The 23,731-nt window shown below is 39.3% G+C and overlaps 1 protein-coding gene across 6 annotated transcripts in view; it reads left to right on the top strand.

Moving 5' to 3' along the window:
- Nucleotides 1-23,731, top strand: part of BICC1 (BicC family RNA binding protein 1) — a 318,362-nt gene that overhangs the window by 96,779 nt on the left and 197,852 nt on the right. For 4 of the 6 annotated variants that reach the window (XM_004049442.5, XM_055354104.2, XM_063710076.1 and 1 more), the window contains exon 2: nt 11,004-11,050. The exons of the other annotated variants lie outside the window; for them this stretch is intronic. In XM_004049442.5, coding sequence (XP_004049490.2) covers nt 11,004-11,050 — 47 coding nt within the window. The remainder of the gene's footprint in view (nt 1-11,003; nt 11,051-23,731) is intronic. 6 annotated transcript variants of the gene reach the window in all.

The following is a 23,731-nucleotide window of genomic DNA, read 5'->3' as shown; positions in this document are numbered from 1 at the left end:
GGAAGATCAGCCTAAGCTCACTGTGGTGTATTAGGTATTCCTAATTCCATTAAACTATGAACATTGTTTAGATTTTGGTAAAGGGTTAGGGTTGTTTTTCTAAAAAACATTGAAATTGTGTAAATACCCAAAGTCTTCAAATAGTGTTATGACCTCAGGCCAGACTAAACGATGCTTCAGGGATTGCTTATATAAGAAGAAATAGCGTCTGAAAGCAAGGCGTTGGACATGACCAACGTTTCTGTTAATCAGTTGGACTGAAATTCCATTGACATATGTTAGGGTCATCAGTCCACCAGGAAGTCTTCATCGTCAGGCCAATAAATTTGAAGTTCAAATAAACCCTTAGCAAGAGTTACTGAAAGAGTTCAAGTTAAAAGTTGCTTAAAGCAGTGAGTAATGTAGATGTTCTCAAATTTTTGGGAATATGTATTTCCCTACATTTGATAGCAACAGATGCTTTCTGAAACTAAAATCCCCTAGATGAGAGAATGCTGGCCTTTGCTTGCTTTCTGTTGTGCCCTGAGTGTGGCAGGGTCAGCACTGTCTTAGATTGTTCCTGGCATTGGAATATTGGCAGGAAAAAGATTTTACATGTGAAAAAATCCCTTGCAATCCACATTTTGAGAAGTGTGTGTAATCTGCAGAGTCTTATGGAGCAGCAGTGGTCCCCACTGTTAGACAGATTAGGAATCCTCCCCCTAACCTCCATCATAATCTTTCTAATTCTTATTCTGTTAAAATATTTTGTGGGAAATGAAATTTTAAAACACAGTCTCAAAGGATGTCTTGGATGGTTCAATTATTGGCCCATCCTCTTGTCCCAAATTGCCATGGATAATCTATCTCTCTCTTTTTTTTTTATTCTGAGCCATAGAGCCCTTTTATAATGGGATAAATTTCTGTTTTATTTCATGTTTCATTTGATGTGACCTTTCAGTGAAAGTGGGTTTTGTTTTTAAACAGCCTAGAATTGGAAATGTATGCATATACATTTTTCTTTTTGCGGTTCACACATTTTGGAGGGTGTCTATTTCTGTCTTCTTTGGCTAGCTATTAAGTTTGGGTATAACTCACAGAGGTTTTCCAAATACTAGATTGTTTACTGTTTTCAGCTGTGAAGATTCTACTATAGGCCTAAATGATTAAAGCTTCTCCACTGAGAGCTGCACAAAATCAGTGTTTCATTCTAGAAAGTACTAGGTTGGTTAAAGCCTAAGATGTATACCTGGCATGATGTTATTGATTGCCCATTATCCATCTCTGATATTGCATTAGTCATTGTGTCTCCTTAGGCAGCTTATATCTACATTTGATTTTCGTACTTTTGCCAATGATTGCCTTATACACTGTGGGCTGAAAATAATGCTGTGACAGACCAGTAATGGTGAAACCTTGGTTCATTCTCAAATAGGAAGGAAGATTTAAAAATAATTTTTACCTGAATGTTTTCTAATTAAAAAGCAATTCAAGCTATTTAAAGGTATGCTGAAAAATACAAAGAAAAAATGATAAACAGACCCAAGAATTCTACCACTCAAATAACAAGTGTTATTAATATTTTGGTATTTATCCTTTCAGTCTTTTTTCTAACACATTCACTGTGTATCCATATATCTAAATACATGTATGTTTATATTTGTGTCTGTATATGTACACGTACAGACTTTTATACAGAATTTAAGTCATTCTGTACATTCTTTTTTTTTTTTTGAGACAGAATCTCGCACTGTTGCCCGGGCTGGAGTACAGTGTCATGATTTTGGCTCACTGCAACCTCCGCCTCCCAGGTTCAAGAGATTCTCCTGTCTCAGCCTCCCAAGTAGCTGGGATTACAGGCATGCACTACCACTCCCAGATTATTATTATTATTATTATTATTATTTTGTATTTTTAGTGGAGACGGGGTTTCACCATGTTGCGTAGGCTGGTCTCAAACTCCTGACCTCAGGTGATCCTCCCACCTCGGCCTCCCAAAGTGCTGGGATTGCAGGTGTGAGCCACTGTGCCCAGCCTGTACATTCTGTTTTATACTTTAAAAAACCAAGTTAAGATTGCATTTTTGACCATGGGAATTTAACTGCAAAAATAAAACAATATTTAAGAAAAAATATTAAAGTGAAGAAGAAAGCCATCCTTAATCCAGCCACTGTTAAGAGAAAAATTATATTTATTTTTGTCTATTCTTAATTTTTCTCAACAGCCCTATTTATTTAATTTTTTACAGGCAGGTGAATTTGAATTGTTCACAGTGAAGACTGGTAATTAGAGAGGGAAAAGATAGGGTCTGAAAATTCTCACACTTATGAGATACAGCATTCAGATGATACTTTTCACTGTTGAAATTTAAAGTTAGAAGTGTTCTTCAGTTGGTTAGAGTATTTTAATGATGACTATGATTTTAATTCAGAAGTGGAAGAAACTTTAAGAATGAACCTAATGACTACTCTTTTCTCAGTTGGCTCTCAGAGCTTTGCATGCCATTCCAAAGTACAAGGTATAATTCATGAACATAAAAAGTTTCTCTGGGAATATATAGAAACTGCATCTTCTACATCTTTTGTGCTGATCCCTCTTTCACTTGGATTGGCTGGGTTGTCAGGGAAACAGTTAACATACAGTTTTCTGGAAGCAGTTAATATACAGATTAAAATATATGGCATAGCTCTTTTAGCATATGGATTAAATTGATACAATAAGGGAATGTTTTAAATTTTGTGTAAAATATTTTTGCACAAGAATCAGGCTACCTGAATAATTGTTTATCTTTCAGGTGACCGAAAAGCACAGCAGCCCTCTTAGTTGCAAATGTGTTGAGTTGTGTTAAAAAAAAAAAAAGATGGAGAGGAATGCCCTGATTCTTTACAGATTTGAAGAATTATATCTCAATTAATTTTATAATTTGAACTTGGTATTTTCTTGCTCAAATTCCAAAGGGGAAGAAACCCCATTGTCTATCAAGGTAATGTTTAAAGATGTTTCATACTATGTTATAAATATGAAGAACATAGTCCTTGTGTTTTTAGAGTTGGCTCCATAAAGCATCAGATGTTATAATAGAAAAGCATTTCAAAATGAAAAGGATATTTAAACAGAAGTTTCCATGTGCCCCAGGAAGAATTTAAAGTCAAGCTCCCCCCCTCCCATTTAATTCAGTCATTAACTGGACTTGCTCTGTAGTTTGGGGGGATTGTAATAGTTTACACCTGTTTCAACTTTTGCTGTTTTTATTGGCAGTGGCTTTTGCCATCCCATATTTCTTGTGAAGCAAAAATATGAAATAAAATATGGCAAAGCATTGGAGAAATTATAATAAACATAAAAAATGAATTGTTCAGCTTAAAATATGAAATGCTTTACCTGCACATTCAGCCAGCCACGTTTCAGTAGTATTGAAGTAATTTATTCCCGGAGTTCTGTGTCATGAAAATAAAGACAATTGCTTTCATTGGCAGGAATAATCCAGGGTTTTTACATCCAAGCGAATAAACTTTGGAACATCAGGCAGACGTTATATTGTAAAGACAGTTTAAGGAAAACCTGCTAAATCATTATATCTGTGCTCATGTCACTGTGGAATAAAAAAGATGAAGGAGTATCAGTGTCTAAGATTGCAAAGACTCAATAGAAGTATTTTACCACAGAGTGTAATCAAACTTTAAAGGTCAAGCAATACCATGACATAAAGTATGGTTTGGCTCATTTCACAGGCTCCATTTTGCCCTCCAAATATAATGAAAAGGAAATGATTTGAGTCAATATATTATCATATCTCATATATTTTTTTTTCTTCCAATCCAGCTCTCTAATGGTCTCCATATAAGTGCCCTTTGTTCTTCAGATCTAACGGTAGCAGTCCAGCTCCAGTGTTGGGTTAGGAGTGAAATGATTAAGTTTTTAGTGCATTGTCTAGAATGAGAATTGCTAAATTAAATTTATAATAAGTTTAATTTGGGTAGAATTGTGACTGTGAAAAACTCTGGGAAAGTTGCTAGGAGAACTGAATTTTAACTTTGGCTTAATCTCACCAGTTAGGTTGCTTTGAATATTTTACAGGTCGGGGTTGTAATTTGAATGAAGGTAGGGCCTTGCCTATTTTGATTCATTAGCATCGAACCTAAGTCCTAAGTATTTGCAGAATGAAAGTGTCAGCTTTTCTGGGTCTGTAAAATGAGCATTTTATTTTATTTATTTTTTTTAAATGAGCATTTTAAATGCCTAATTTTATATTGAGAAAAATGTTCTTCAGTGGTACCCTTTTCCCCAGTCTCTCACTTCTTGGAAAGACTTTATATTTTGATACTAATGAATGCAGACTAAGTGGGAGAAGTAGACTCTCAAATTTGGGCTCAGAAGAATCCGTGTTTGGGGGAAGAGGAGAAGACTTTTAGTGAAATGTCACTCTCTTAATAGGCTCTCATGGCCTTTGGTAGCTTTGTCTGCTTGGGGTCAGTGAAAGTCCTTCAGGTGACCTGGCATCCTGGGAGTGAAATGAGTATGCTTCTCCCTAGGAAGGGCTAATGATTGGGACTCAACACCGTTTGCACCTGAGACCATGATCTAACCAACAACTCATCAGGGTCTTTTACCAAGGTATTTATGGGCTTGGGAAATGGATACATCAGAATTGAGGTAAAATCAGGCTCAGATTTAGAATTTCTTGCACACAAACACTTGGAATAAAAAAGTCCAAAGATTTTTGCTGCCAGTGAATGTAATTTGCCATTTCTGGCTTCTTGCCTGCTGTTTTCCCTCAAATAATAAACTTGCTAAAGGTGCAGGTTTGTGGTTAAATTTTAGTGATTTTTTTCACCTTGGAACAGAGGTAATAACAGTTTAGGTCTAACTTAGGAAATCTTTCCCTTTTTATTCATCTGGAGGTTGAAGGGCCATTCTGTGAAGGGTGTTTAGTGTTTTGATGGACTTGGAATGAAGGGGCATGACAAAGTGTGATGGAATGAGTTTGTCTTGAGCAAAATAAGTCTCCTCAAGGAAGTTTCTGTAATAAATATAGTTGTATAATGAAATTTCAACAGATGAATTCTAAGTTGTGAAGGAATTTCCTGTGGTAAAAAGGGCAATTATCTACTTTGCTTGATAGACCTTTGAAAATATATTTGATTCTAAAAATTTCTTTTCACAGAAGAGTTTCCTCAATGCCACTAGATATTTTTTTGAATCTCCATGTCCTTATCTGCTACTTTCATTGCCATGTGAAAGTGGGTATCATTGAGGGTGGCTCTTTTAAAACTATTTTTAGCCTTAGACAAAGACAGCCAAGAATTGGCTAAGTGCCCCCCGAGACACTTTTCATTAGGTTTGAGCACTGACCTTTTATCTTGCCTGGGTGTTCGCTTTAGCTAGGGCCACCCATACTTGCCAGTTTGCTTAGAAGTTTGTTCAACTTTACTTTTTATGTTTTTATTGAGCTTTAATATTGGTATATTTTCAAGTTACAGAATGAAAATCATTGTTTGCAGAGCAAACTACAGATAATTTATTTGTAGAAATGTGTGATTCAAATGGCCTACATCAGTGTGTAAGGAAAATGGATGTGCCGCAGTCAAGAATAAGTCGAGGCAGACATCCAGTTCAGCATGACTCAGCGAGTTTGGGGTGCAGGCTCACAACTCCACTCATTATGTAACCACGCCACATGAGGCACATTAGGTGTCCACCCACATGAGCTCGTGCTTTGCTCAGAGCCACTATTGTCTGTAAAAGGTATAATTACCCTGCTGACACTACATGCAGCTTGTGCCCCAGTCGGCTTGTTCGTGCCAAGAGACAGAATAAAGCCACGTTGAAACCCCCTACAATTCCTTGAGTGTTCTTTCAGCTGTCCGCCACTCATCCACCCACTCCTCAGTCCTCAGCTTGGGCTGGAACCTAACACTTGGCATGACACTTGGCATAGTCAGCAGGATACGGAGGAGAGTGAGCCTTCGGTCCCCACTGATTCCAGGTTGGGCATGTGACTGCAACATGAGTTGTGGTGCCCAGTGGCAACTGTACTGCTTAATGGGCTCTGGTGGAAACCTAGGTGGTGGCAGTAGATCGGTCCCCCACGAGCATGGAAAAGGTGCTGAAGCAGCTGCAAGTGCAAAGCCCTGAGAAGGAGTGAGCTTTTGCTGGCAGAGTTGGATAGGCGTTTTTGAATGCACTATGAAAAGTACACACCCAATCCCTGAGGGATGCAGCAGAAGTAAGGGCCCTCCAGGTGCAGGCTGGGTGCCTGGAGGCCTGGCTACACAGCTCAGCAAAAGATTTAGAAGCTGCCGTAAATGGGGACCATCAGGTGCAGGCAGGGTGCCTGGAGGCCAGGCTACGGAGCTCGGAAAAGGAATTAGAGGCTGCTGTCAATGCAGGCCTGGGGCTGTCGTCTCAGCTGGAGACCCCCACTCTGATACCGAGGAGGCTGTTAGTGAGACCGAGGGGTCTGCTCCATAAAGAAGGGGAAGATGCCCTGCCTGCAGGGGTCCCCCCACTGGAGAACAGGGGGCCCCAACAAGTAACATGCTCACAGATGTGGATTGATTTGGTTTTGGCCAGGATTGACTGAGAGAAAATTGATAAACAGCCAAATGAAGTACTGTTAACTTGGTGCAATTCCAGAAAATGTCCCAATGGGAGAAGGACATTGCTGCACAACCTGGTCCCACCTGGGCGCGTCAGCTCAAAGACTCCGTATGTGCTACAGCCAGGTGGGGGTGTAAAGCCTTTTCTGTATGATGAGGGAACTGGCTGAGGTTCGACTTAGGGGAACACCAGATGACTGGAGGCCACATGTGGAGTTGACAGTCCATTGTTACCCCACCAACATACAGCAAGTGCTGGTGCTGGTAGACACCAGCACAGATAACGTTTTGGGCATGGATATTTCACATGGCTTGGCAGCCATGCCGTCTATCAGTGGGCTTGACAAAACTGAGACAGTACCACTTTGTGGTGGACTTGGCCAATGCATTCTTTTCCAGAGAGCCAGGAGCAGTTTGCCTTCATGGGAGGGCAACAGTGGACTTTCACAGTGTTGCTGCAGGGCTATATGCATAGCCCAACCATATGTCGTGGTCTTGTTAATGATATTATGCTAACTTCTGATTCTCTTGCAGATTTAGAAGTGACAATGCTCCCCTTGCCTAGATTTAAGATAGTGCGGCTGAGACCACCTTCCTGGCAGCCAGGTGGGCTATTCAGCAGGCACAAGCCCTACGGGTAGTTGACCAGGGGTACCTGTTTGAGCTGGATGTGCATGTGACCACAGATAGTTTTGGCTGGGGCCTTTAGCAGCGCATGGAGCGCTTGAGAATGCCAGTAGGCTTTTGGTCCCAACTGTGGAAAGGAGCTGCACTCCAGTATTAATTGTTAGAGAAGCAGTTAGTAACTGCATATGCTGCCCTTCAGGCTCATGAGAGTACGGCAGGATGGGCTACAGTCGTCGTGCGGATGACTTAGCTGATAGCGGGATGGATGCACTCATGGATAATGACTCCCCGAAATGGGCTAGCACAGACATCCACTTTAGCAAAGTGTGGTGCCTACTTGGAGCAGCAGAGTGCACTGAACACAAGTCTCTTAGCAGCAGAGTTACAAGAGGTCTTGGGACTTGTAGTCCTAGTGGAAGATAAGGTCATGGGGCCTGAGGCACCCCTCCATTCCTGATAGAGCATGGTATACGAATGGGTCTAGCTGGGGTGCTGCTATTGCCTGGACTGCTGTCACAGTTCACCCTAGTACTGACGCCATATGGTTTGTTGCCAGGTGTGGACAAAGTAGCCAATGGGCTGAAATCAGGGCAGCGTGAATGGTGATCACCGAGGTGGTGACACCTACGGTAATCTGCAGCGATAGCTTGGCAGTTTATTGAGGCTTAGCCTTGTGGTTAACTACCTAAAAGTAACAGAAGTGGCCAGTTGGTCACTGGCCCATATAGGGCCAAGCCATGTGGCAAAACCTATGGGAGGAAGGATGACCTCCTCTGACCAGGTACAGAGATGAATGGTAACCTGTTGTTGCCTGCCCCAGTGCTCCTAAAGGCAGGGAAATAAAAGCTTGGCTAAATGTACAAAGCAACGTTGGTGTAATGTCACCATGAGGTGGTTGCCCATCATAACCTGGAGTTGTTTTTCCCTGTATTACTGCTGTGGCCTCTGGGTCCAGGATTTCACCCTGTGGGCATGTGTCCCCACTAGAAAAACTCCCTCTGCCTAGGGGGTGGAATGTAAGACCTATGTGTTGGGCCTGAGTGTCTGGGGCCTGTGTACCCAGAGCCTATGTGTAAGGTCTTGTGTCGGACCTGTGTGTCTGGGGCCTGGCTTGCATGCCCAGAGCCTATGTATGAGGCATGTGTGTTGGACCTGTGTGTCCAAGGCCTATGTCTCCCTTGGCCTAGGGGGTGGAGTGTAAGGAAAATGGATCTGCTGTGGTCAAGAATAGGCCAAGGCAGACATCCGGTCTAGCATGTGAGTCTGGAGTTTGGAGCGCATGTACACAATTCCACTCCTTACATAACCACGTCACGTGAGGTGCATTAGGTGATCACCCATGTGAGCTCGTGCTTGGCTTGGAGCCACTATTGTCTGTAAAAGGTATAATTATCCTGCTGACGCTGTACATATGGCTTGCGCCCAGGTTTGCACCCACGGTTCGCGCCCAGGCTCACTCACACCAAGAGAGAGAATAAAGCCATGTCACAACTCCCCATGATTCCTCGAGTGTTCTTTCAGCTGCTCGTCATTCATCCACCCCCTCCCCTTGGTCTCCCGCTTGGTCTGGAACCTGACACTTGGCGTGACACAGTGTCTGGGTGCAGTTCATCCTATTGATGATGTGGAATTTGTGCAAAAATAAAAGTTAAAAAGACATTAGCATTATAGGTTAGTTTGCTTTTGCTGCTGTAACAAGTTGCCACAGTGTAGTAACTTAAAACAACAGAAATCTTACTTTTTGGGTCTGAAATTTGAAGTGGTTTTCACTGGGCTGAAAGCAAGGTGTTAGCAGAGCTGTATTCTCTACAGAGGCCATAGGGAAAGATAATTTCTTTGACTTTTCCAGCTCTTAGAGGTCACCTACATTCCTTGGCTCATGGCCTGTTCCCCTGTCTTCAAATCTTTGTCGTCTCTGATCTGTCCTTTGTTGTCATGCATCCGTCTCTCCTTGTGCTTCCATTGTTACATCACTTTCTTGTACTCTGAGCCCCCTCCTTCTTTCATTAAGGACACGATTACATTGGGCCCATCTGGCTAATTCAATATAATCTTCCTATCTTTTTACTTAATCACATCTACAAAATCTCTTCTGCCGTGTAAGATTCCAGGGATTAGTACATGAACACCTTTGCTGGGAGTCATTATTCAGCCCTACCACATATTAGAATACAATTTTTAAATTCCTTTTTAGCCTTTGTTTTTATGGTTTTTCAGATTGCCCTTGGAATTTCCAGAAACATGTACTCTAGCAATCTGTTGTTTGGATAAAAATGTGTTGGTAAAAAATACACATTTCTACAAAAATAGAGAAGATGTCTTATATTTAACTGTAAAATTTAAGTTGGTGAAAAAAGAATGTAAATACTTATTATTTCTTTGAGGGCAGAGAGAATTTCTCAAGTTTTGAATCTTTTTTTTTGAGAGAGTCTGGCTCTGTCGCCAGGCTGGAGTGCAGTGGTGCAATTTCGGCTCACTGCAACCTCTGCCTCCCGGGTTCAAGCAATTCTCCTGCCTCAGCCTCTCAAGTAGCTGGAACTACAGGCGCACACCACCACAACCAGCTGATTTTTGTATTTTTAGTAGAGACAGGGTTTCACTATGTTTGCCAGGATGGTCTTGATCTCTTGACCTTGTGATCCGTCTGCCTCGGCCTCCCAAGTTTTGAATCTTTCACTTAACAATGTCAAAGTTATGGTAGATGCTTGTCAAAACTTGCTAAGTGACAAATGTGATTCTTAAGTGATTGCTCTGCCACATTTCTTGGGTCTTTAGTCATTTTAACAAGTGTTCTGGACACACACACACATGCACTTCTGCACACAAACATGGCTGTGCTGAGGTATTACCTAGCAGGTGTTTGGTTTACTGTGGTCTTCCAGACTTTAATTTCCAGTAGTTCTCACTTCAGTACCTTTCTTTGTCCTGGCCAGGCTTCTCTCATTAACCACTATTCCACCTACACCTGAATCAGAGTCCTGTTTGGCCTTAGAAAGATGCAGTCTGAGTCTGTTGCAAGCAAGATGCTATTGGCTCTTTATCACTTCTCTCCTTTTAGTCAAATTCCCCACCCCTCAAAACAAATGAATACAAAATGTTCATAGTCACAAGACTTATGAACACAGACTGAGAAATGGGTTTGTCTTGTATTTATAGGCTACCATTTATCTATAAAAATGATGTTAAAATACAGTGATATTTTAATTAATGTTACATGCAATTTTATTGTTGGCTGTGACCGTCACCATTACTGTTTAATTCTCGTGTGTTTTTTTCTCTCTTTGTATATACAAATGAAGGAGTGAATTAAAAGTATATGATGCCAGCTGAAATTCAAGTAGATTATATAGACTTTATAAAGCATAAAATGGAAACAGCTCAGAAGTAGGCCATATACATGAGCCATCTGCTGACAAGGCAGCCTCTTGTGCCTGGGATTGATCACAGATAGGAAGTGCTTGGAATGCTACAGTTGATTACTTAGAGAGTTGCATTTATTCATATAGTTCTTTAACTATGAAAGGATGAGATCACTTTCATCATCTAAGTGTGTAGGGGTTTGTGAGTCTTTCAGACAAAGCAAAAGAGTGTTAAATGATCTAGAGACATGTAATTGATGGATTGGAGTGCTAGTCTTTACCAGTTTTGCATCCCAGTGAGGCATATTAGCAGGCACTGAGCTGTGGGAGAGCAAGGCTGGCATCTTGTTTGCTTTTGCATTCTCATATCTGATGCTCGAAAGTTTTTTGAATGCATACATTGAAAAAGTATTTTAAATGTGCACATTTTTATTTACAGCTGCTGCTGAAGGGAAAGGCAGAAGTGGGGAAGACTTTTTTCAAAAGGTAAGTTGTCTTTTACTCTTGTCATGGTGATAAGTAAGAGGAAATATACTTAACAGCTACCCTAGAAGCCGCCGAACACTCCCCTTCATGTGGAGGAGAACAGGTTTCTATACGGGAGCTGGAAACACTCAGAGCTAGCCAGGAAAAGAGGGGATGCTGTATGAAACTTAACCATTCCAAGAAGGCTCCTTCCAGGGAAAATCTAATGAAATTTTTGCTTAAAGGCAAATAAGCAAAATGTAAGAGGGCTCAGAGGTGGATCAATTCATGTGGCATTCACACTTCATTTGGCTGGCATGTGACATAGGAAGGGGTTATTGTGCAAGGTAAGGTACACTATCCTATATGATGAATATGGTGGGGGAGCTTTTCTAAAGATATTTAAATTAAAACAAATTTTAAAATGTTCTACTGGCCAAATAGAATGTGCCAGACTGCTAGTTTTCCATCCTTTGCTAAATTTATAGGCTCAGGCTGATGCAGTTTAGGTACTGTACCCCCTGACTTGGTGTTATCTGACATTGGTTAATCTCCAACTTATACTCAATACCCGAGCATTTCTAAGTGCCCTGGCCTTAGCTGGGGCAGGCTTAGCAACAAGGATAAGACAAGAGAAGACAAATAGGCTGGGTGCAGTGGCTCATGCCTGTAATCCCACCACTTTGAGAGGCCGAGGCTATCGGATTACTGGAGTCCAGGAATCGAAGACCAGCCTGGGGCAGGGCATTGTGGTGTGCGCCTATAATCCTAGTGCTTTGGGAGGCTGAGGTAGGTGGATCACTTGAGGTTAGGAGTTTGAGACCAGCCTGGCCAAAAGCCTGTCTCTACTAAAAATACAAAAGTTAGCCCGGTGTGGTCGCAGATGCCTGTAATCCCAGTTACTTGGAAGGCTGAGGCATGAGAATCACTTGAACCCGGAAGACAGAGGTTGCAGTGAGCTGAGATTGAGCCACTGCACTCCAGCCTGGGCAACAGAGTGAGACTTTGTCTCTAAAATTAGAATAGAATAGAAGAGAAGAGAAGAGAATAGAATAGAATAGGAGAGAATAGAATAGTTCAGCCTGGGCAACATGGAGAAATCTCTCCTCTACTACAAAAACAAACAAAAAACCCAAATTAGCCAGGTGTGATGATGTGCACCTGTAGTTCCAGCTCCTCTGAAGGCTGAGGTGAGAGGATCACCTGAGCCCAGGAAGTTGAGACTGCAGTGAGCCATGATCATGCCACTGCACTCCAGCCTGGGTGACAGAGTAAGACCCTGTCTCAAAGAAAAAAAAAATGAAAAGAAAACAAATAGCAGAAATCATAGATCTCCCTTGGGTTGGCTCTGATGGTAAAAATAGATGCTGTCAGTGGAAGGAGTCTTCTTCATTGTTCTTCTTTAACTCACAGATGTAAAAAACAGATGCTTCACCTTTGTGATTTCAGACATTTTAAAAGCTGAGTCAAAATATGGTGTATATGATCATAAAGGACTTTCATTCTTAGATTTGCTAATATTTCTCACTGTTTGCAGAGACATATATACATTCCAGCAGTTTAAATGGAAACACATGTTTGAATCCAGGAACATGTGTGCGTCCCACAGACTATGAGTTAGAGTCCTAGATTCTATTCTTGGTCACAGATTAATGAGGTCTCTGAATAACTAGATGGGAGTACATTTTATCTTCTCATTTGTTTCTTTAGTTCAATGGGAAGTGTCTTTTCCATAGATAGGTGTCCGTATAGGATTTGCATACTCATCCAGCAAAAAATCTCTAACTTAGAAACAGCCCAAATTCCAGAGAGTCATTTTTTTGCTATTTTGACTAGACAGAAGTAGACATTATGGTTCATCTACAGTAGAATGAAGTAATGGAGAAATACTGAATTGTCCTCCAGGAACTTGCATGCAGTCACATGTATTCTAGTTTTACATGACATTTGGGGAAGCATTTAAGAAATAGGCTGCATAGCTGTTCACTAGCATCTTCGTATTTTTCTCTCTCTAAAATAATGCAAATATGAAGGATCTAGGCTTGTGATTGGAATGTTTCTTAGTTTTTACTTTGAGGTGTGCATGACAAAAGTTAAAACCTCTCTTTAGCTGAGTTTAAACTTCAGCTACTCAACTTTTCTAAGCCTGGAAGGATATCTACCTAGCTTCATAGTGCCTCTCCCTACGTAGAGATTTGAGAAGGAGTGTGAGACTTTTCATATGTAACTTTATGTTTTTTTGTACCATAAAAATATATGTAAAATCATAATGACTATACTAAATTTTGCTCAATTTAATTAATTGCTCTCATTAAAGTTTTCGAATTAGAAAATAATAAAATTAATTTTAAAAATCTTCCAAAATAAGAATTGGTATATTTCCATAAAGAGCTTGCATTTCAGTTTAACAGATAATAAGATTGTGAAACATATTATCTCAAATTTGAAGCTGTAATAGTAGTTGTTAAGCTTATTATACACTTCTTCCATTGAGTCAACGTTACTGTTTTTTCCAGAGATCTACCCAGTTTTCTATACACTGCTTTGCTGCATGGGTTTGAAATGATTTATTTCCCAAACACAATAAAGGATAAAATGTAAAAGCCTAAGATGTTATAGCAAAAAATCCCCAAAACCCCAACAATATAGTGTCTTAAAGAGCAGAGTCATTCCTTGTTCTCTTATGTAACGTTCTAAGGAGAGTCTTCCAGCTGGGTTGGTAGCTGTGTCCCATGCTGTCATTCAGTGACCCAGGCTCCTTCTAAGACATATCTGGATTGTCCCTAAGCATGACCTTCATCTCCGTTGTTGAAGCTTGGTCACAACCATGTCCAGTTGTGTGTTGGTGAGGGAGATAGAATATTGAAGAGAGGCACGCCATGGTTGTAATGCCCAGGCCTGAATGTGGCACCTGTCACTTCCTCTCACACTCTATGGGAGAAAACTTAGTTATGTAGTCTTACCTAATAGCAACAATAGAGGGGAGGGAGGGGCTGGGACATTTGGAGAAAACAATTGATTTTGCAGGCACTATTCACCACAAATGAGATTGTTAGGGAAAAAAAAAGTCTGTGATCAAAGTGTAATTTCTTTGTGTGGTGTACTTTGAAACTTTTTGTATTTGTTAGGGCTCCCATACCACAAACTGGGTGGCTTAACTGTGGGAGGGAGAATCTGTTCCATGCCTTTCTTTAGCTTCCCATGGTTTGCTGGTGATCTTTGGTGTTCCTTGGCTTGTGGAAGCAACACTTCGATCTCTGCCTTGATCTTCATATGGCATTTTCTCTGTTGCCTGTCTCTATGTCCAAATAAAGACACCAATTATATTGGATTAGCAGCCCACCCTACTCTGGTGTGGGTTCATCTTATTATTATACATCTGCAGTGACCCTATTTCCAAATATCACATTCTGAGGTCCCAGGCATTAGTACTTCAACATAAGACTTTTTGGAGGACAGTTCAAACTATAATACCTTTTAATGGAGAAAATAATTCTGTAGAAAAATTTACTAAGACTGTAGATGTTATTTGTCACATTTTGATACTCAGTCTGATCTATAGATATTTAACTGCCTAGTCATTTATACTAAATCTATTTTTTTAATCACAAGTCATTTCTAAATTGTCTACAATGAGTATATAATTGACATGCAAAAAGAGAAAAAAGTAATCTGTAATCTTGCCTTTTTGTTTTTGTTTTTTGTGTTTTTTTGAGACAGAGTCTTGCTGTGTTGCCCAGGCTGGAGTACAGTGGCGTGATCTCGGCTCACTGTAACCCCTGCCTCCCGGGTACAAGTGATTCTCCTGCCTCAGCCTCCCTGGTAGCTGGGATTACAGGCATGTGCCACCATGCCCAGTTAATTTTTGTGTTTTTAGTAGAGATGGGCTTTCACCATGTTGACCAGGCTGGTCTTGAACTTCTGACCTCCAGTGATACACCCACCTCAGCCTCCCAAAGTGCTGGGATTACAGACATGAGCCACAGTGCCTGAACTGTAATCTTGCCTTTGAAAGAGAACTATTTGTACACCCTTGGTCTTTCTTCTGTGTATATTAAAAATATATATAAAGTGATTTTTAATATTCCCTGTTTGATGGGATTACAGATTAAACTATGTATTTGCATTGGATCCATTCTGTGTTAAAACTTTGCAAAGTTATCCTGTAATAGTACTTTTTATTCTTAGGCTCTGACTACACTTATAAAAGGCGGGAATGGATATAACTTTATCAGTATTCTCCGTCCACTCCTAATGGCAGCTCTATCTAATGGAAACACATGGAAACAATCTTCCAGTTTTTTACAGTTCTTTGGGCAGTTGTTCATGGCTTACTCACTGTCTGTCCTATTTCCTTTTAATCAGTTCTTTTTTTCTTTCTCTTGTGAAATGACTATGGTCAGATCTTGGAGGGGAAAATGGGTTACAGTATTTTAGGTGGGGATAGGGTCAGTGATTGTATTACACATGTGACTCATCAAAGCAAACTGCATTAGGAATCTGTAATCCCAATGGTTGAAGAAGACAAAATACAGTCAGCATTGTAATTGATGAAAGCCAGGTTTTTTTTTGTTGCATTGGGTTATGTACAGTATTTTTCCTCAAAGTATACATCATTTATTTTAATGTAGGACTATGTTATATTCTTTGAATATATTGGATATTTATTTGGAAAACTGACCTATAAACCATGGCTTGTCACAAAGGCTAACAGTAAGACTAAAAAAATGAGATATTGATGGCTTATGTGGTTTATTTTTAAAACTTTCAAACTCATTGTTTTTAGACAAACATTATTTTTGGTGTTTTCAGACCAAAATAGCAAGTGTTGTCTTCTGGGGGAAATTCCTGGGGTAAATAATTTGGTTCCCTCTGTACCTAAAAATGGGTGCATTAGACGGTCTTAGATGGGGACTAGGTGAGTCCTTTTATTGAGGGGCAGCAGAGATAATAAAGTTACTCTGGCTTTCTCCACTAGCGATTATTTTTATATTTCGAGTGGGTTATTTCCTCTAGTAATGGATATAAGTTTTGGTTTAATTATTTAAAAGTGAATTCAGTTAACTCTGGCTCATGAATGTGCTTTTTCTAATAGTGAGTCTGTGCTTAAACACAAATCAAATTTAATTTAAATAAGATCCAGATATTTTAAAGCTTTAATTTTAGTATTTATTTCAATAGGTAATACACGTACATGGCTCACAATTCAAATTTATAAAAGGGTATGCAGTGAAGAGTATTTGATATCTTGATGGTTTCTGAAGGTTCACTGAGAAAGCTGTGCAGCATTACATCGCTGGTCCCAAGCTTGGGTAAAGATGATCATCGATGTGCGTCATTACTAATGAAAACTTAGGGCCTAAAGCTAACATTCCGTGAGTTCTTATTACCGATCACTATACTATTGCCCTGAGAATGTTCCAGTGACAGAATCCGTGATCATGTTTTCTTTATACTACTGTCTAGATAGGGATAACTGGCTGCTTGTAAGACTTAGAAAAGAAGAGTAACTTTCCACCCCATAAAGGTTGTTTAGTCATCATCTAGAAAGTTACTAAAGATGAGAATGGAGCTTATTTTTATACCTTATGATTTACTCACCTTCTATCAAGAATCTAGTAAATCAGGGTTAGTGAGAAGAGATTAAGAAAAAGATCAAGTAATTTGCTCATCATTCTTCTAGTCTTTCAAGTTTTGTTCTTGTGTTCATTTGAACACAGGAAGACTGAGTTTTGAGTCTGTATTCTCTTAGCATGATGTAGAGTCACCTGCTACAAGTCGAGTTGCATTGTAATGGTATATTCTTTTATTTCATCAGTCATTTCACACAACCTCTTTATGAAAACCACATTTCCTGTATTATTCCTCTTTCTAAAACCATGGAAGCAAGGAATGTCATTGAGATTGTTTAAAAATGTATGTTTAATGGCCAGGCACGGCGGCTCATGCCTGTAATCCCAGCACTTTGGGAGGTTGAGGTGGGCAGATCACCTGAGGTCGGGAGTTCGAGACCAGCCTGACCAACATGGAGAAACCCCATCTCTGCTAAAAATACAAAATTAGCTGGGCGATGGTGCATGCCTATAATCCCATCTACTCGGGAGGCTGAGGCAGGCGAATTGCTTGAACTTGGGAGGCAGAGGTTACAGTGAGCCAAGATTGTGCCATTGCACTCCAGCCTGGGCAACAAGAGCAAAACTCCATCTGAAAAAAAAAAAAAAGTATGTTCAATGATAGTGAACGTAACTTAATTACTACTGCAGTTTGTTCAATTGAATAATCTTTAATCAACATGTGATGAAAGTTTAGTTATTATTGATTAAAATGGTTTCTTGAAACCAAACTCAATGCATTGGATCATGTAGAAAATGAAATTGAATTCATGAAAATAGGTCTTTTAAGAAGGGTCACAAGACAGGACTCTGGATTACACACTTGTAGTGCAAGTCTAGTTAAGAGACTTACTGGCATTAGTTTAAAAAGGTTTGTATATTATTTTGTAAAGTGTTCTCCCTTTATGAATTAAATGCCTATGTTAATTCCTGTACTTGTCGGCATTTCCCTTAATTGAAAGATCTTGAGATACAGACTTCCTCATTTATGGTTGATATTAAGATTTTGGAACTATTTCGACATTATGTAGATAAAAATTACCCTAACTGATAATATGCAAATGTAAACATTTTTGTGTGGGTCAGAAGCAACTTTTGAAGAGGGTGGCATTAGCTGTTTGTGAGGAAGGAGTACATTTGCTTAGTTCCAATTTTAGCCTTGCCTTTGCATTGTGTGTCTATTTAATTGTCTTTTCAATGTCATGTGATTCAAATTGTTTTTATATCTTAGCGGGGGCATAGGACAAACTTGGTCTTAATATATTACATAGAACATTATCAGAGATGTGTCTGAAAATCCGTATATAAAGATATTCATTGTCACACTATTGTAATAATTAAAATAAAATTAAAAATAACCTAAGTACTCAGCCATGTAATATTTGAAATGTGGTATATCAGACATTGGATTATTATGTAGGCATTAAAAATCATACTTTTTTGTAAATATTTAATGACGTGAAATTGGTTACTAGATAGGTACAAAAATTAGGACAAAAGGCATATAAATAGCTTGACTCAAATTTTGTTATATATGTTTATGCCTAAAAAATGACTGGGCAAGAATTATGCCAAAATGTTAACCGTGACTCTCAGTGGTGAGATTATGATTGGTTTTTATTTTCTTTCTGTACTTTCCTACAATGGACGTCCATTACTTTATCAGGATTAAAAACAACTACCATCTTATGAAGAAAAACAGATAACAATAACTAAGATAGATTGAAGTTGTTAATGGATTAATTATTGCAGTTTAAGAACATGCAGTTTTTTTGCTGAAAAACATTTAAGAAGTCAGACTTCCCATCATACTGAGGTTACTTCTGTGTCTTTTATATAACAGTTATAAAGACAGAACAAGTTTCAGATCATCAAGGTGGATCATTTCTAGGTAGTGTTAATTTTTAGAAAAATGTCCCCCCTTTCATCCATTTGCCCTTGTTTTGACATTCAGAGGTGTAAAATTTTTTTAAGATGTTTTTTACATCTCTGTGCCTTCTTTTCTTCAGACCAAAGATACTTAGTTTCTTATTTATCATATGACTTAGTTTGCAGACCCTTATCATTCTTTTCACTTTCAGTAGCAAGATCGGTGTCCCATTTTAAAAGTGGCAACAATATCTGGGTATAGTGTTTTGGATAGAGCCTGGCCAGTGCAATTATAATGAGGCCATAATATTCATAATATTAAGGTGATCCAGAAGTACCTAAATATTATATAACCTTTAGGCACTGTTACATTGGTCACTGACATGAAGAATTGACATTACTTGTCATTCTTCACCCAACTGAAGAGAAAAGGTTGGCTCCAATGTCATTGCTAGGTACATAACATAAAGTGAGGATACTTCTAGACTGTTGACTGGCTGGTAAAGGCCTCCATAGATGTAACTTATATGTTGTGCCTGTCACTCTAAGCTCTTGACCTGACATGTAGCTTGGAGACAATGTGGCAGATGTGGTGGCTAGACTGTGAAAGTGTGGAAAGCCTCACTCTGGGAGATTTCACATGGTTTGGACATTGAATTGATAGTGAGAACTCCTCCATGCTTTTTTCTTCTCTCTGGACTCCTTGAGTTAGCTGGGGGAAAGGACTCAGCCACAGGGTGACAGTCTAAGATGATGGGCTGGGTGTAGTGCCTTTTAATCTGGCTAATGTAACATTTAGTAAAGAACTTTAAGCTTTACTGATTTAAAATGACTTCACAGAAGAATCAATACAGTTTAAAGCTGGATGTGGTATTGTGTTTTTCTTCTAGTCGGGGATATCGTGGTCTAAATAGTCTTAGATTGATTTTTTTTTCAAGTTTATACAGGTTGTTGGTGGCAGCCAGAACTTAGCGATATTCTGACTTTATGCTTGGCTACTGTTAATACAAGATAAATGTTTTTATTTAAATCGGCAATTATCATGCCCACATTAATGGGCTATGCTTCTATAGTGAGAGAAGTTCTGCCTAAAACTGCAAGTTTTGCTAAGTAGGGTTCTGAATTAGGGTCATTGTGGCATATTAGAGGGACAACCAAAAGGCTGGGGGCAAATTAATACACTAAATAAATGTATGGATTTTGTAGTACTTTGTATTTTGTTTAAATAGATTCAGAATCACACTAAGGTTTATCATTTTGAAGTTTGTACCTTTGGTACCTTACTTTTTAAATTTCATCTAGGAGATTTATAGTAATGATTTGTTGTCATCTCATGAATCGTTTCTAAATTTGAGTTTGGGAATCTTTCTGGTTTCTTAACAATGATCTTTGGCTTGATGTATTTGATGTTTTTGCATTTTATCTGGACAAAGTATGTTGCGTTAAAATTTGTTTTTTGGCCAATTCAATTCTTTAACCTTTAGGCACTGTTATTCAATTCAACTTGCTTTCGTTTCTAAATAGTACTTTTAAATTTCTAGGCTTTGTAGTTTATGTGATTATAGCTCCTACCTTGCTGCATGAAAAAGGAGAGGAGAAGGCCTTATTTTGCACCACTCGACTCTGCTTCCCTGCTCTTCCAGCCACAGCTGCTTGGGCCAGGATGTGGGTGCCACATGCAGCAACAAACCTTCTCTATACAGTGTACGTGACCTATGTGGCGTGCTCTGTGAACTCGGCTGAGCCAGACTCATCTCTATTGAGTTAGGAAGCTAAGATCGAGAGTGGGAATGAGAACAGAATGGGCAGGGTCATGAGGTAGCATGGAGTGAGGGAGAGGCCAGGAGTGGTGCTGTTCATCATGGGAAAGCTGGGGTTAGGAGAGGGAGAAGCTGTGAGTAAGTGGTGAAGACCCATCCACGGAGGGAAGCATGAAGCAGAAGACAGAGGGGGAAACAGATGTTCCAGAGTGAGCGATGCTCCTGCTTGGAGTTGGCACAGTTTGGGATGCATCTCAGGTTCTTTTCCTGTTTTTGTTTTGTTTTGTTTAAAGAGATGGGTTTTGCTCTGTTGCCCAGGCTGGAGTGTGGTGGCCTGATCATAGCTCACTACAGCCTAGAACTCCTGGGCTCCAGCCATCCTCCCACCTTAGCCTCCTGAGTAGCTGAGACTATTGACATGCGGCACCATGCCTAGCTTTCAGGTTCTGATCTATAGGTGTCCCTAGAGTCTTCCCTTCTCCTGATGTAGTTGGGAAACTCTACAAGGCCTAAATCATGAATTCAACTGTGATGCATAAAAGACATTCAGTTAACTGGGATAATTGCATAATCCCCTTTTCTTCAAAGGGTTTATGCATTCACATGTTAACAAAATTTGGTGTTTGTAGAGTAGTTTAGCTCCTCAGTGAGTGCCCCAAATTAAGTTATATCTTTAAAGGAGCAGTGCTCTTTATATAAAAGGTATTTCTGTCAAATCTGTCATTTAAAATATGTATACTGCAGCAATACTACGGTAAAATATTAGACCATACTATACCAGTGTATGGTGAACTCTCTCCATATATTACATATATACTATAAAGTATATATGTTTCTTTTTGCTAGTCAGTTGCCAGCATTATTCAAGAAATAATGGGGTTATTGACGTTAATATGTTAGGTGAAAAAAGTGAGTGCTGTCCTTTTATGTTACTGAGCTTTTATCCTGCATATCAGAATTTCCTTTCTCTTTGTCATTGGCATTAATATTGTTTTCATCACTCTTACACTTCTGTGGGAAGTTTGTAGACAGCCAACATGCAGAAAGGTTAGCATGGCATATAAATATTTTCTATTTTTCTTATCGATAGTTACGGAGAATGCTTTGTTACTCTATGCCTCTCTAAGTAACATGATCCTTGAATAGATGTATTAAATATCCTAATGTTACTCTCTCATTTTATATGTTTAACAGTTGCGGCTTGTCCCAAACTGGCTCTTTGGCAGGTTTTTTTCTTTCTTTTTTTTTAAATTCATTGGATGTAAATTTCTTCCTAAAAGGAGTTGTCTTTTGGCATTTTAAGTAGTGGAAAAATAAATTTCATTATCTTTCTTCTTTCTTTTTTTTTTGTGAAATCAAAATTATCAAGAAATGTGTACATATGGCTTTTCTTCTTAGCATTTGCTACTTTTGTTACTTTTGTCACCCTGGATTATCCAGTTATTCAAATTTTCTGCTTCTCAATGGGCAAAGTACTGATAAGTAGGGAAGGAGGGAATTTAGCCAAAGTTGTAACTGACAATAAGCAAAATATAGAGGCCTCTGTGTTTCCTGCTTGGTTCTCTTTCTTGAGTTCATCACTAATTTTATGAAAGAAGAAAACAAAACAGAAAAATAACCAGCTTCAATTTCCATGTGCCTGTTTATTCTGGAGTTACCAGGAAACCTTAATCTCCAGTGAATAAGAACACTTTAAACCCAATTAGTTTGGAGTTGTTTTCTTAAATAGAACTTCTTCCTGTTATGTTTTCCTATTGGCATTTGTAAAACAATGATTCATGTGTAAATCAGTAGGAGGTGCTGTTTGAGAAGCTTCCTAGGTTGGTAGGTTCCAGAGCCTAAGCTTTTCTTGGCTTCAGTCAATATGTTGAGAGGGGAAGGTATTAACAAGATTAAGGAAGTGATAGTTTTCGGTATGTAGTTGGAAAGTGGGTATGTGTGTCTTCTCATTTGAATATCACTTTGTTGTCCTTTTCATACGTTAATATGATGGGCTACCTCATAATCTGTGAATCCAAAAATTATCCTGCCTTCTTCTAAATTCCATGAGAATACTAAAGAAGAAGTAATTTTAACTTTCAAAGAGCTTTTATTCTGAAGGGAAAAGATGCTTGTAAGATGGTGTTAGCATGCATGTGTGCAGGCTTTACAGAGCTGCCAAGGACGCCATTCATGAGACATTATTGCCCTGCCTCTGAGCCAGACACTATACCATGTACAGTTCTACAGAGGGGGAAGGGTGGCCCTATGGCTTCTCTCCTCAAGAGGGGCATACTCCAGAGGAGAAGTGGCACAGAAGTGCCACCCAGTGTGGCGAGAGCTTTACCATGGAGGAAACGGAGGGAGTGATTTTTTTTTTTTCCCTATTCTGAGGACTCAGGGAAGATGGATTTCTTGAGAGAAAGTGTTTGAGGTGCGTTTTGAGGACTAGGTAAAAGGAATTTAACTAGTAGTTGGGTGAAGTGAGGAAAGGCTTTGTGGCACAGTTTCTGAGCAGGGGGCAGTTTAGATTAGATTAAGATGCCTTCCAGACCTGTGACTCCATGATCTGAATGTCCTAATGGAGACAAAATAGAAAGGCATTTCCAGCAGAAAGAACCAACTGATTGCTTTTGCAAAGGCAGAATAAAGGACAGAGGAGACTGTTTTTTTCTCATATAGCCCAGAAAACAGATTAAAGGTTTTACATAGATAGATAGATAGATGGATAGATAGATAGATATCACTTCATCTGAGCTAGTTATTTAAAAATTCTTTAAGTCAAAGGTTTAGAGGATATTTAGAAGGATTTGAAATCTAAAAGTTAGGAGATCATATTGTTTCTATTCATTATTGATATGGTTTGGCTGTGTTCCCACCCAAATCTCACCTTGGATTGTAATAATCCCCACGTGTCAAGGGTGGGGCCAGGTGGAGATAACTGAATCATGGGGGACGCTTCCCCCGTACTTTTCTTGTGCTAGTGAATAAGTCCGGGAGATCTGATGGTTTTTTAAATGGGAGTTCCCCTGCACAAGCCCTGTAAGACATGACTTTGCTCCCCATTTGCCTTCCACCACGATTGTGAGGCCTCCCCAGCCATGTGCAACTGTGAGCCAATTAAACCTCTTTCTTTGATAAATTACCCGGTCTTGGGTATGTGTTTATTAGCAGCATGAGAACAAACTAATACAATTGTCTACTCAAAGAGGATGAGAATTGAAAATGATAGCCAGGGTGACCAAACATTTTGCAGTATAGTTGCTTTGCAGCATCTGACTTCATTAGTGCCAGGTAAGGGACAAATTATTTTTTCCACTGCCTTCTTAAATGATAAATGCATTCCTAGAGAGATTAACTTTTAACTATGCTTTGAAACATGAGTTTTCAGCTATCGTGATGCCTTCATTACATTCTGAATGATAAAATTGCCAAGTTCAGAATGACAGCTGTAAAATAAATGGCATCATTTAATTAAGTTC

This window comes from Gorilla gorilla, chromosome 8, assembly GCF_029281585.2.
Source record: "Gorilla gorilla gorilla isolate KB3781 chromosome 8, NHGRI_mGorGor1-v2.1_pri, whole genome shotgun sequence".
In the NCBI taxonomy this organism is placed as follows: Eukaryota; Metazoa; Chordata; class Mammalia; order Primates; family Hominidae; genus Gorilla; species Gorilla gorilla.
Note: the sequence above shows the minus strand (reverse complement) of the source record. Positions and strands in the feature narration are given on the sequence as shown.